Source organism: Achroia grisella, unplaced genomic scaffold (assembly GCF_030625045.1).
Source record: "Achroia grisella isolate CSIRO2021 unplaced genomic scaffold, CSIRO_AGI_Agris_v1 utg702, whole genome shotgun sequence".
Classification (NCBI taxonomy): domain Eukaryota; kingdom Metazoa; phylum Arthropoda; class Insecta; order Lepidoptera; family Pyralidae; genus Achroia; species Achroia grisella.
In genome coordinates this window covers 1,949,098-1,961,822 of record NW_026712999.1, presented here as the reverse complement: position 1 = coordinate 1,961,822, position 12,725 = coordinate 1,949,098, and the positions used below count along the sequence as shown (strand labels likewise).

General features: G+C 30.5%; 1 protein-coding gene across 1 annotated transcript; it reads left to right on the top strand.

Moving 5' to 3' along the window:
* Positions 1-3,578: 3,578 nt before the first annotated feature.
* On the top strand, positions 3,579-10,478 carry LOC131850087 (uncharacterized). The gene is made up of 7 exons (XM_059200240.1): positions 3,579-4,104; positions 4,850-4,945; positions 5,286-5,478; positions 6,472-6,574; positions 8,153-8,254; positions 9,017-9,169; positions 10,422-10,478. The coding sequence occupies exons 1-7, from the start codon at positions 3,579-3,581 to the stop codon at positions 10,476-10,478; spliced, it is 1,230 nt and encodes a 409-aa protein (XP_059056223.1).
* The last annotated feature ends 2,247 nt before the right edge of the window (positions 10,479-12,725 follow it).

Sequence of the window (12,725 nt, the reverse complement as noted above, 5' to 3'; positions counted from 1 at the left end):
AATAAATGAACATGTGAATAATAAACCAATGCCGACAAACGAAACGCTTTCTAGATATTTATCATTTTCTTCTCTGGTTCTTGTTCTTGTTCTCTGTTCCATCATTTTGGTCATACTTTTTTTTAACAATTACTACAATATGTTAACAATAAAGAGAATAAATATAACAATGTTTTCATTTAATACCTATAACATCTGTGCTATAACGAATAATAAGTTACAGTATATGACTAACGTAAGTAAGTAAATATATAGCATACCGCCCTGAATGTTATCCCAAAATGGGGTAATCAATCTTACATACAATTTATATGAGTTTATCTATATATATACACATAAATACTTATATATATATATAAATGATTATTTATATATATGTATATAATCTAATATTATATTGTATTTTATATTTTGTAACACAAATAACAGAGTTACATCACTCGAATGACAGAGTATCGACGCGGTATGAAGCTAGTAACGGATATTAAAGCTTGAAGAGGGTGAAAAATAACAATAACACAATACTACGAGATTTATGGTGTATGTGTATGACTAACGAATGTGCCGACTTCATTCTACTGAGTGGCGAAAGAAGGGAGATGCGATATAGTCGATCCTTGGTGCGAAATTTTGAGTATATTTTATTGTGGTTTATGATTAACCCTTAATATAATATTCTATTTGTTAGACCTACAATGAGGTCTAGGACACAGGTTTTTACATATTCTTTTATACATATCCAAAATATGATGTTCTGTATATACATTTTGTTTTTATAACACTTCTGTCACTGCGCTCTGCTATAATAAACGTCTATCCAAGCACCTCTCTATTTTCACACTGGAAAGTCGCTAAATGTGTTCTTACATATCTCTAAGGCACGGAAGACCTAAAACTTCAATATAAGCGTAACGGCCAAACATTCCCTACAGGTTAAGTAGATGCGGATTACGGTAACAATCTTGTAGACAGACGTTCTTTTACAGGATTCTTCTACATGATGAGCGGAGTCCCAATATCATAGGAAGCACGCAAGCAGTGCACAACCGCGCTTTCTACTACTGAAGCCGAGTACATGGCTTTAGCAGAAGCAGTGAAATATTCGCCGTCACCCATCCAATCGTCATTCATACATATGTATTCATGATATTCAATACAAATTCAATACAAATGTTTGCATTGTGTAAAGAATCGAACTAGCGACCATTCGAAGTAGAGCGATGTGCTAGACCACCGAGGCAGTCATTTATTAGTTTAGATTTAATTTAAGTTACCAAATTAATTATTAAATTAATTAGTAAAAAGTAGCAATACTGAGATTACACTTTGATGAAGTATATCTCACTTAGCATTTACTTAGACTACTTAGACACATATTACAATGTTCGATGTCCATCGTGCTGTTACGTGTAGGCAATAGCTTTTACAATCATAAGATAATTGATATTAACATTGTTACATAATTTAGCTTATGTTATTCCTCGAGAGATACCTCGGTATTTATATTTTACTAGCTACTCGCCCCGGCTTCGCCCGGGTGTACATGTATTATATATACAAACCTTCCACTAGAATCACTCTATCTATAAAAAAAAACCGTTTCAAAATTCATTGCGTAGTTTTAAAGATTTAAGCAGACATAGGGACAGACAGCGACAGCGACTTTGTTTTATACTGTGTAATAATAATGATATTGAAATTTATTGTGAAATCTTAACAAACAATATGAGATATTTATACGTCTTTATATAACAATGTAATTTCTCATTAAAATTTTGTACGACTAGACATTTCTCATAATAGGTTTTCTTTTACGATGGAAAAGATAAAGGCATTTTTGTATTATAAGGATTTTATTAATTAATTCCGATTCTCAGTCAGTAAGTCCGCCCTCGGGCTATAATTATGTTCTTCTCGGATAATATTTTTTTTGCCTGTTAAATTATTTACATATTAATGTGCCTGATAAAAATATAGCGTGTTAAATTTATCGGCAGAGAGAATGTTAAGATTGGTTGTTTATCCGCAGGATTAAGCTTTTCTTAGCTATTTTCACAAGTAGGTAACATTATAGACAACATCATTCGTTTTTACTATGTATTTGGATTGGGAAAAAACGTTATTACCAAACAGAGGGTAATTGGCAACTGATTCCTATAAGCCATGATCGATTTATATTCGTAATGGGAACAAGTGAACCTACTAATAGCCATGTACCATGATAGGACGACCACCTGAAAATATATATTTTTTGAGGATAATGGAATATAGCAGTCTTCTGCGTTAAAGCTTTACGCTGATGATGTGAAATTCATGGTTAATTCAATTCACCAAGAATCCATGAGGGATGAATTCTTTGACTGACTTCTTGCTATTACTATCATTCTCCATTGGTGCTCCGCCAGCGTAGACCATTCGCACAGGCAAGTTCTCCATTCCATATTTATCCATAAAACGATAGGGTAAGTAGAAATATTAAGCACTAGGCACGGTTCGTACAGACCTAAGTTGGAAAAACTTTAAAATCCGTTTAGTATTCGCAAAATATACACAGAAAAGTACATACTGTGAAATTAAATGTCTTTATTTTGACAGTCGGTTGAAAATAGTCACTTTTACACTTAGGAACTGTTAAGAAGTCATTAAAGAGAATCACTTCTTTATTTAAAATCATAATATCAAAGGGTGTCGCCCAAATATCAGTATTTATGTCAGAAAACATGTGACGAATTCTCATCGGTGTATCATTTTGTATTTTTTTTAAAACATCATCCTTAATATTAGTTATGACAGGTACACTAAGATACAATTTGTTATATACTAAATTCGGTTTAATAAATAAAAATCTCATTTTATTACCTTGCAAAATATTATATGTTTCAGAGTTGAAATGGTATTGTGAATTCATTTATTTATGCTAATTATCAAAAGTAAATGCAATTATTACATATTATACAAACGGATTTGAAAATGAACATTTTTCTAATGTTACTATGTAACATAATAAAACAAATGTGTGAGTAGTAACATAAAAAACTACAGATTAATTTATGATACTCATAACTGTAAATGTTGTGTTCTGTACTGAATACATAAAATTGTAAATATCTGTAATAATTAGAACGAATTAGTAGATATTAATAAAAAACATTTAATAGATATTGAAAACATTTAAATAAAGTGTTTAACCACCATTACCAATAGAAGAGGTATTCCAATGATAATTGATAATTTATTTCATTAATTCGACGGAGTTTTATTTGTATATAATGCAGTAACTCTGTAAATAAATGGAATGAATTGTGAGGGATCTATTTGCAAATGATAGGATTGGTAGCAATTTTATTCGGATTTGTAGTCGGTGTATTTTGTTGTTATATAAAACATGATACGCATTACTATTAAAATAAATACATATTTAAGTTATAGTGCTGATTGACAGGAACACTATATTTTAACACTCACAATAATAAAATAATTAGAATCAAATTATCGTAAACGGTATATAACTGTACTTTTAAATCCAACTTAAAAGTCATAGCTTAAGTTTTACAGATCATTCATATAGTATCCTTAACATGGAACAAACGCTACGAATATTCCACCGTCTTCTGTCTATTGGTGGTATATCAATATTCGCTAAATCGAATTGGGATACAAAACCATGGCTAATATTTCAAATATTCAATTTCATTGTTGGTTTTTTCTGCTTCATTTTTACCACTGGATTCGTAGTCACAAGTACTGCAGATCTCTTGGTATTCATTAATGGGGCTTGTATTTGGGCGACGGGGGTAATAATGTCCATAACCCTGGCAGTATGTCTAGCTTTCAGAAGAAACTTCCGGAAATTTCTAGAAGAAATGATCTTCGTGGACCCTTTATTAGATATGCCATTGGTCAAATATGTCCTTTCTGCAGAAGGAGGGGTAAAGTCTAATGAATTAAAGCATTTAGTGAATAATACACAAGAGAAATTGTTCAAATATACACGAATTTTACTAAAATGTTACGTATTTTGTGTAAACTTTGTGGCAACGCTGTATCTTTGCAGTCCAATTTATGAAATGATTATTAGGAATGACAAGTCTTTACGACTTTTGGGTAAGTACATATTTCTTTTTTATCATTATTAGAGTTGATTTTCAGTAGCAAACTTTACCGTTTCGCATTTATGTTGTTTAAATGAGATTACTAGTGTATTGTATTGTGTGGGGGAAAATAGAATTGGCCTGAAGTTTTTGGTGAATTAATAAATTAGGATAGAAGTCTAGGTAGTAAGTTAATAATAGTAAAAGGCAATTACACAAAAATCTTTGATTTTACCTACATACTTAATATAATTATTGAACGTAATAGGTTTATATCTATAGTAAGATTTTAGGAATTAAGTATATTAGAGCACGTTCCTTTATTGCTCGAATTAATATTTCTGAGAATTCTTTTATTAGCCTATAATCCTATTTTATTGGATTTATTATAAAGTAACAGGAACTCGTTAGATTTTCTGTTAATTGAGTACATTTTTTTGAATAAATAAATTAGTTGTTTTACCATATAATTTCTGGATAGGGCCACCGTTATTACCTAGGGATATAAAACTTTACCCTATTTCTGGGTCTACGAAATATTAAACAAAAATTTCATAAATATCAAATAAGCCGTTTCGCAGGAGTTCAATAAACAGTTCGGAGGAGGTCATAAAAACGATGATAGAAGATTTTATTTATTAGATATGAAATAAAAAAAAATCAGGCAGTCTCTATCTCTCTTTCTGCTGTGTAAATCTCTCTTTCTGATTTCTTAGCAATAAATGTTATAGTTATGACTTATATTAATTTTGTTTCAGGTTTCGACATGTGGTTTCCTTGGGAATTAGATAATTTATACGTCTACATAGCTACTTTTATTTACCACGTTTATGCCGGGTACTTGTGTGGCGTCGGTAGGTACTTTTAAATACTCTTATATACTATACCTTAGACATTTCTCATACCTTGAAAATTAAGTTCCAATTACTTAAATGTATGCTGAAAAAGTATTTTTTATGGAACTTGAATGAAAACAAATTGTCATATGATATCACTGTTTCCCTTACACTGTGTTGCTATTCTGAAAGGCTTAATATATGGCGTGCCGTGCCATATCTCACTCTTAAATCATAACATATCTTACAAAGTTGTTTGGCGGCTAAATAGGCAATATAGAGGTAGAGTAGAGTAGATTACTTTTTACAAAGTCTACTTCAGTTGTTGCTCGAATCTTAAACTCCATATTATTTTCAGCGTACCCCGGTCTACAATCAATGATTATATTGCTCGTTGGTCAAAAGATACGTCATTTGAAAGTACTGACATTCATTATTCTGAATCTTGACGAATTGGTTACGGAGTATTTGAAGCAGAAGAATGAACAGTGGCAACCATGCTGCACAGCAGTACTGGTACAGTGCGTGGACCATTACGTGAAACTCAAGAGGTGATCTATATATTAGTTATAGTTAACTATATATAGTTAGATTTATTAATATAGTTTAAAGTTTTCATATCTTTCAACAACTAACTCTAATTTATGTTGAGTATGCACTGTAGACGAATAACGACTATTCTAACAGTATATTTCAACCAAATTGAAATAAGTAGGGGTTCTCAATTCTACTGTATTTCTTATATGTTTAACGTGAACAAATTTTGATAATTCTTTTTTGTTTGAAAGCCGGTGCTTTTTCGTAGATCCGTATAAATTTGGTTAAGATCTGAACATTAGTTCTTTATTTATAATTAACAGTGCGATTAGAGTAAGTCTTTTATGTAATTAGAATGACAAATAATCTGACAGACGACCTGGTTGCAAGTGGTAACAGTAAAACATGATAGCACTCTTCAAGCCAAATACATCATACAAAGCAAACTGCTTGGCTGATATAGGTAGACAGAGAACGCAGACTACATTTTGGAAAGGCAAACATGGTTATAATTTAATGAATTATTCCAGTTTTTTTCTTTATATTATTATTCAATACATAATATGCATTTAATTTAAATATTTAAAGTAGTCGTTTCATGAATTATTATTTAAAATGTAAATCAATTATTTGATTAATTATTAATACTTATCAATTACATTCTATCACCCACGTAGACGAAGTTGCGGGAAAAGCTAGTAATATTATAAATGCGAAACTTTGTTACTCTTTCACGCAAAAAATATTGAACGGATATTGATCAAACTTTACAATAATATTTCTTAGATATCAGAATAATACATAGGCTAAAAATATCATGCGGGCACAGCTAGTATTATATATATGTACAAATACAACCATAGATAAAATAGTATTACATAGTATATCGGAACAATTTAATTATGTATTTTTATTGCTTTTTATATTAATCAATATATTTTTATTTAAGCAAAAATAAAATAAAAATTAAATAAGGCTGTTTAAAAATTTCATTTTTTTTTTCGCAGATTTAGTAATAGACTGAATATAATATGTCGACCGTTCTACTTGACCCTTATATTGGTGTCTATTGTGCTTGTTTGCATGTGCTCAGTAAAAATCGCTGTATCGGTAAGTAAGAGACGAAGAAATATAATTATAGCGTACCCGATCAAAGGAAAATTATAATCGGAAATAATGGTCCTATTGCTAGCAATGTACTAGTATAAATTTATATCTACGCGGTCACTCTAGAAGCCATTATCAGTAATTCCTGTTGATTTTGCCACGATGTCCTAATTGACAGATGTCATCCTTATCCGGATATCGTCTAGTGTAAGAATTACCATTGTTTATTAGTATCAATCAACAACGGCAACTTACTGACATAATTTTTTTTATTCTAACATAAATTTACTACTACTGCTACTACTACGCTAATGTAATATGAAAGGTAATGCAAATAGAGAACATAATAACAATACTAATAATTTATAATCATAGGGATAAAAACTATATTTCTAAATGTAATTTTTGAAATTGAAACTAAGTAGCGTTCTCGGGAAAGTCAATGGCTACTGGAAAAGGATTGGTAGATTATAATGACGCATTGAGATTTCAGTTGATAGTACAAAAGGGAGAAGATTTTAAAAGAAAAATTTTATTTGCTTGAGTTTTATATTTGAATGTTTTTATGTCCCAAAAAAATTGTAATTGTCATGCAAAAATTATTACTAATGTATATAACAATGTAAATCAGATAATATAGTGTATAAAATAAAAATATTACAATATTTTGTTCGTAATTGACAAGTTTTGTTAACCTACTGAATAATTTTATAAATTTTCACACCTGTGCAAATCTTAAGTTAAAAAAAAATAAAGATATATACATTTGCACAACTGTAAAACCGGATTGGGCCGCTAATGTTTGTAAAATATCAACCGGAATAAAAATGTAGTAAGCACGGTCGTCGATAATGAGACTACTTGAAAATGGTTTGGGTATTTATTGTAATATATAATATAATGTTATATAGGTGATTATTAATGTTACACATATTATGTACTTCGATATAGGTATATATTATTTAAATGATTTTTTTGCTGAAAGCAATATTGTTAACGAAGTAAACATGATATGAATTTCACACAAGCGAGGTTGAAGATACTATATATAATTTGTTGTTATCGCGTTTTCGTTTGCTTTTTTGTATTAAATAACTTACGTCCGCCTCCTAAAACTAACAATAAGATGGCATGCGTCTTATCCTGTAATTTCTATTACCTAATATATAAAATTCTCGTGTTAGATATGTGTATTTGTAACAAAACCCCTCCGAATCAGTCTTGACCGATTCTTATGAAATTTTGTATATATGTTCAGTAGGACGTACCTACTTTTCATAGCCCCAAATGTTTAGGGTTCAAACCTAAAATTTCGCCACCACAATTTTTTTTGATAAATTTTATATTTATGCATATAAATTACACACAGCCCTGAGTTTTCACCGCTATTTTTAAAACCGTTATTTGTCCTTAAGTAATATTGAGAAAAAATTTGTATGGCAATATGACGTTTATTCAGCATTATTTCAGTATTATAGAAGAAAGGACTGAAAACTTCAAGTTTTAAAAGCATTGTAATGCTCTAGTAATATGGTCAGGTATTTATTTGAACTATACATTAACATGACACGGACGTTTCAGGATAAGCTATCGCTGGACACAATGAAGTATTACACCCACGCAATGAGCTTTATTCTAGTGGTGCTTATGTTTTGCTTATTGGGACAGCAAGTGGAGAATCAAGTAAGTTTTTTATACAACTATAGCATACAATAAAAGCATACAAAAGGTATATGCTTTTATTGGAGTATTCTTTTGTTTATTTGAAAGAGATTTATGCAGACACTTTAATAAGGACGAGGTTCTCACTTCGGTTGTTTTCTTATATACTTGAAAAATATTTAGTCTGACATTTTAAAAAGGACGGGATTCTCAGTTCTACTGCTTTTTGGGTATGTTTCTACATTACTTTTTTTATGTTAAACTATTTGGATAAATGGTTTTTTATTTAAAAGCTGATACTTTTCTTTGATCAAGATCTGTTTTTGAGTTAGACAATGGGTTTAAAAGTCTATATTTTACATGTCCTGAACACAGTATTATAATTTTCTTTATACCTGCGTATATGCTTAGTAGATTTTTTTGTATACTAGAAAAAAATTGAATAAAAGACATTTATAGGAGAGAAATGTAAATACTTTTAATTCCCATAAGATTATTCGCGTTAAAACTGGGTTAACTATATACTAATAATGAGATTTAAAGTATTTTAAAAACAGTTGTTTTTATTTTTATTTAATGAGAAAAGAAATATAAATTATATTAATGAAATTTAATACATATTACAATTAAGTTATAATAAGTAACCATATACTATTTATCATATATCTAGAAATAAAATTCGTACATTAAACGAATACAAAAATATGCCGCACCTATAGACCAGATACCAACTACTCATACCTAATTAAAATATACTAATTTATTAATTTATATTAATTTCAGTGTGAAAATTTAGAAATATCTGTCACGGAAAAGTGGTATATATTCGACAGGCAATACAAACTGAACATGCAGATATTCAATAATGCACTCAGTCAAAGGATGCCTATATATATATTTGGAACTGTAACATTATCATTGCCTACTTTCACATGGGTAAGAAATAAAATATACCTACCAAAGTAGACTTTATACAAAGTTGCTTGCGTAAGGCTTAGAACTGAAGAAAGACGAATTATAATATTTGATGGAAAGTAATCACTTGTATGGGAATCATTATCAATTTTTGCTTTTATTTCCTCATGCCTTGCTATTTATAAGAACTATGATATTAATCTCTTATTCCCAATTATTTCATTACAGTAATATTTCGCCGGTCAAATCGGACAACAGCATGCAAGGAATCCATTTGGTAGTTAATTCATAGCTTTCAATGAAGCATTTGCTAACGTTACAAGATTATTTTCATATTTTAATGGTTGATAATAGAATAAATGGCGTGCACCCGCCTTAGCTAGCCATTTTCGCTGTTTTAGGTACCGGTTGAGGTTGATAACATGAGCATGATGTCAGGTCAGTTAGCCCATCGTGACAAATTCAAAAGGAATTTATAACGATGGTTTACAGGAAAAACCGCGTGGAGGTCAATCTGACGTGGTACACTACTAGAAATGGGGACATTACTAACAATCTCATATGTCCTCAATATCATCGTACATTGGAAGGTTCTTTTCAGAATAATTGTCAGACTTTGCACTAATTAGGTTCATGTTGATTCTTAGTCTCTCCAATTTGGGAAAGGGTTTTTTAGTGTAATATTTTTACTTATTTAAATTGAATGCTTAACACCATGCGGCATTTTCTATCAGCCAACCATAGGAGGTGCAGAGAATAATATATATACGCTGGTTGCTGAATAGAAATATTACTTGATAGTCGGGAGTCATATTCATGTGGAATTATTCGAACCAAATAAAAAACGAATATGTATTAATGTTAAGTTTAATTACAATAATCATTATCATCATCGGGTTTCCTAAAATACCATATTTTTGAGCCCAGTGATCATGGCTCATACGTCATACTCGTAATCGAGGGGACTAGTCTGCTCTAATCACTACGATTGTTTTAATCCTATTGTGTATTTAATATCTGACCTTAATTAATTAGTGCAAGTTGGTGGTTTGCATTCGCACGTTTCGAATTTAAATGTAAAGTTATAATGACTATTTAAAAGAGCAACACGCAAGTTTTTTACTCATTCTTTTTGTGATGAGACAGCATTCCGAATGAGGGGTAGATGAAAGAATGATAACTATGACTGTTCAAAAGTGCTTAATTTAATTTTATATGAATAAATGATTTTCTATTCTTTCTATTCTATTAATAACTAAATTTTTTGTTACAGTTCATTAAAACTGGAATGTCATTTTTTACTTTAGTGATGTCAGTGATAGAGGACTGAAATAAATGAACATGTGAATAATGAACCAATGATGTAGAACGAAATTCACTTTGTAGAAATTTATTTCTTGTCTGGTTCTTGACTTATTCTCTGTCCCATCATTTTGGTCACATTTTTTTAACACATATCACAAAATGTCCACAATAAAGCGAATAAATATAACAATGTGTTTATTGAATACCTGTTATAAATAATGAGGTTGTAAAGTTACAGTATTTGACTTATATATCTACATACCGTCATGACTGTTATCCCAAAATGGGGTAATCAGAGGTATTATACATTTCCAAAAAATATATATCCAAGTATCAAAAAACTCTGCTTACCTTGTGACTAGGTGGCGTTATATGACAATTCATACTCCACGTCAATAATATTATCCTTCGAATTGTCCAAGGATATTATTATTATTGACATGGACTAGATTTTTATTATCATATTATTATACGTCGATGTTGAGGTGAACGCTACAGATCTGCCAGATTTGTCTCTGGCCACAGATAACATAATACTATTAACCTCAATATCCAGAGAAAAATATAATTGAAATGAAAGTATAATCAGGGTCAATGCTGTATATAATAAATAAATATTGTTTGTATTACAAACTGTTTAGCTAGCAAAAATAAGCATAACAATTCCGAATGCGTACAGTGCGGACGATAAATAAGGATTATTCAATCAAGATTTATTCATAGTAAAAGAGGATATTTACGACCACATTCTATTAACACAAATGGTCGCATTAAGTAATGAAATAGGACTAGTACAGATTTGGTCCATGCATATAAAGTTACAGTCTTGCCCGTTCCGATTTCTAAATTAGTTTTGGTATTTTTCTCCATCTTTTACTAGGGACATTTATTTTATTAGATATCGTACACGCATAATGTTTTGTGAAACTGATTATGATAATACATACACTAAATTTTAAGTAACACTAATCACAATAATATAATGAAACCGCATCTACATCGGTTAAGCTATTTCTAAGATTTGAGCGACAAACGCATAGACAACCGTCGTATATTATATGTGAACAAGCACTACGGATATGATATGACATCCGTGATACAACTATATACAATATGTAGAATCGAACCGCCGAGTACCGGTAATCCTGTGTGCTAAACCGCTTGATCACAAAGTCTGTCTTTTGCTGTAGAGTCAGTACTCTATTATTTCAATAATAAAACAGCAAGTTCCTTACAAGTTAATATATCAGGCCGTAGTCAGATTATACATATAGCGTCGCCGGAACGTTATTACAAACAAGAAATATGTCGCCGCTTGTGCGTTGGCACCCGATATTGTAAATTCGAGAAATTATATCGAGATGATATTACGAAATGAGTGAGTAAGTAATAATATCTCAGGACAATTCACACAGCGCATCAATATGGGTACCAGACAACTAATATAAATATACATAGATATATTTTTTTAAACACCTACACAAATTACATTAAAAACATCCAGACCGTTACAAACAGTCGTACTCATCAATCCAAATGACTGTACCGTGTGAGGAATCGAAACCGCGACCATCTGAAGTAAATCGATGTGCTGAACCGTTAGACCACCGAGCCCCTAAATTTTTACAAAATGAAATGAATGATTATTTTTATCGGTCTTGGTGCTTTCAATTCTATATGATGTATGTATTTATAAAAAAACATCTAAGTATGTACGTCACTTGTCTAGTACCAAGTTCGGCTTAGCTTGAGATTAGATTATGCGGTGTGAGTTGTCCAGGGTTATTATTATTGTTATTAAAAATGTAGTAGGTACCTCTTTTTTGGATAATAACATGGCCGGGAAGTGTTATTATATTTATCATAGTTGAAGTAACTTTATGAAGTAATGTCCTCGGTTTTCATTATGTATATATACGGCAGTTGCCACTTACCACCAGGTAGGCTATTAGCTTTATTTGAAATTTCAGTTATATAAATAAAATTGAAAAAATAATAATTGCATTCATTTTGTAAACACTTAAAATAACAGAGGTAGTAGTAGGTAGAGGCAGACAAAGCGAACGAAATCGATAAAGCACATAAAATTTACCAACATAAAACATTTATTATTGAAAATGGGAATATTGAAAATGGAATTGTATATTTACTTTAATACTAATGGATTTATTTTTCTTGGAACTTGAAATGAGCAAACTCAAGTAAGATATCGAGTGATCATAATTGACGAGCCGTATTGATATTCGAATTTATTTGATAGCCCAATATTTCT

Bases quoted from the DNA above. Each gene is read 5' to 3' on its own strand.
- LOC131850087 (XM_059200240.1), top strand. From the start codon at position 3,579: ATGGAACAAACGCTACGAATATTCCACCGTCTTCTGTCTATTGGTGGT. The intron at 4,946-5,285 runs GTAGGTACTTTT...TATTATTTTCAG, and splicing joins CGGGTACTTGTGTGGCGTCG to CGTACCCCGGTCTACAATCA. The intron at 8,255-9,016 runs GTAAGTTTTTTA...TATTAATTTCAG, and splicing joins GACAGCAAGTGGAGAATCAA to TGTGAAAATTTAGAAATATC.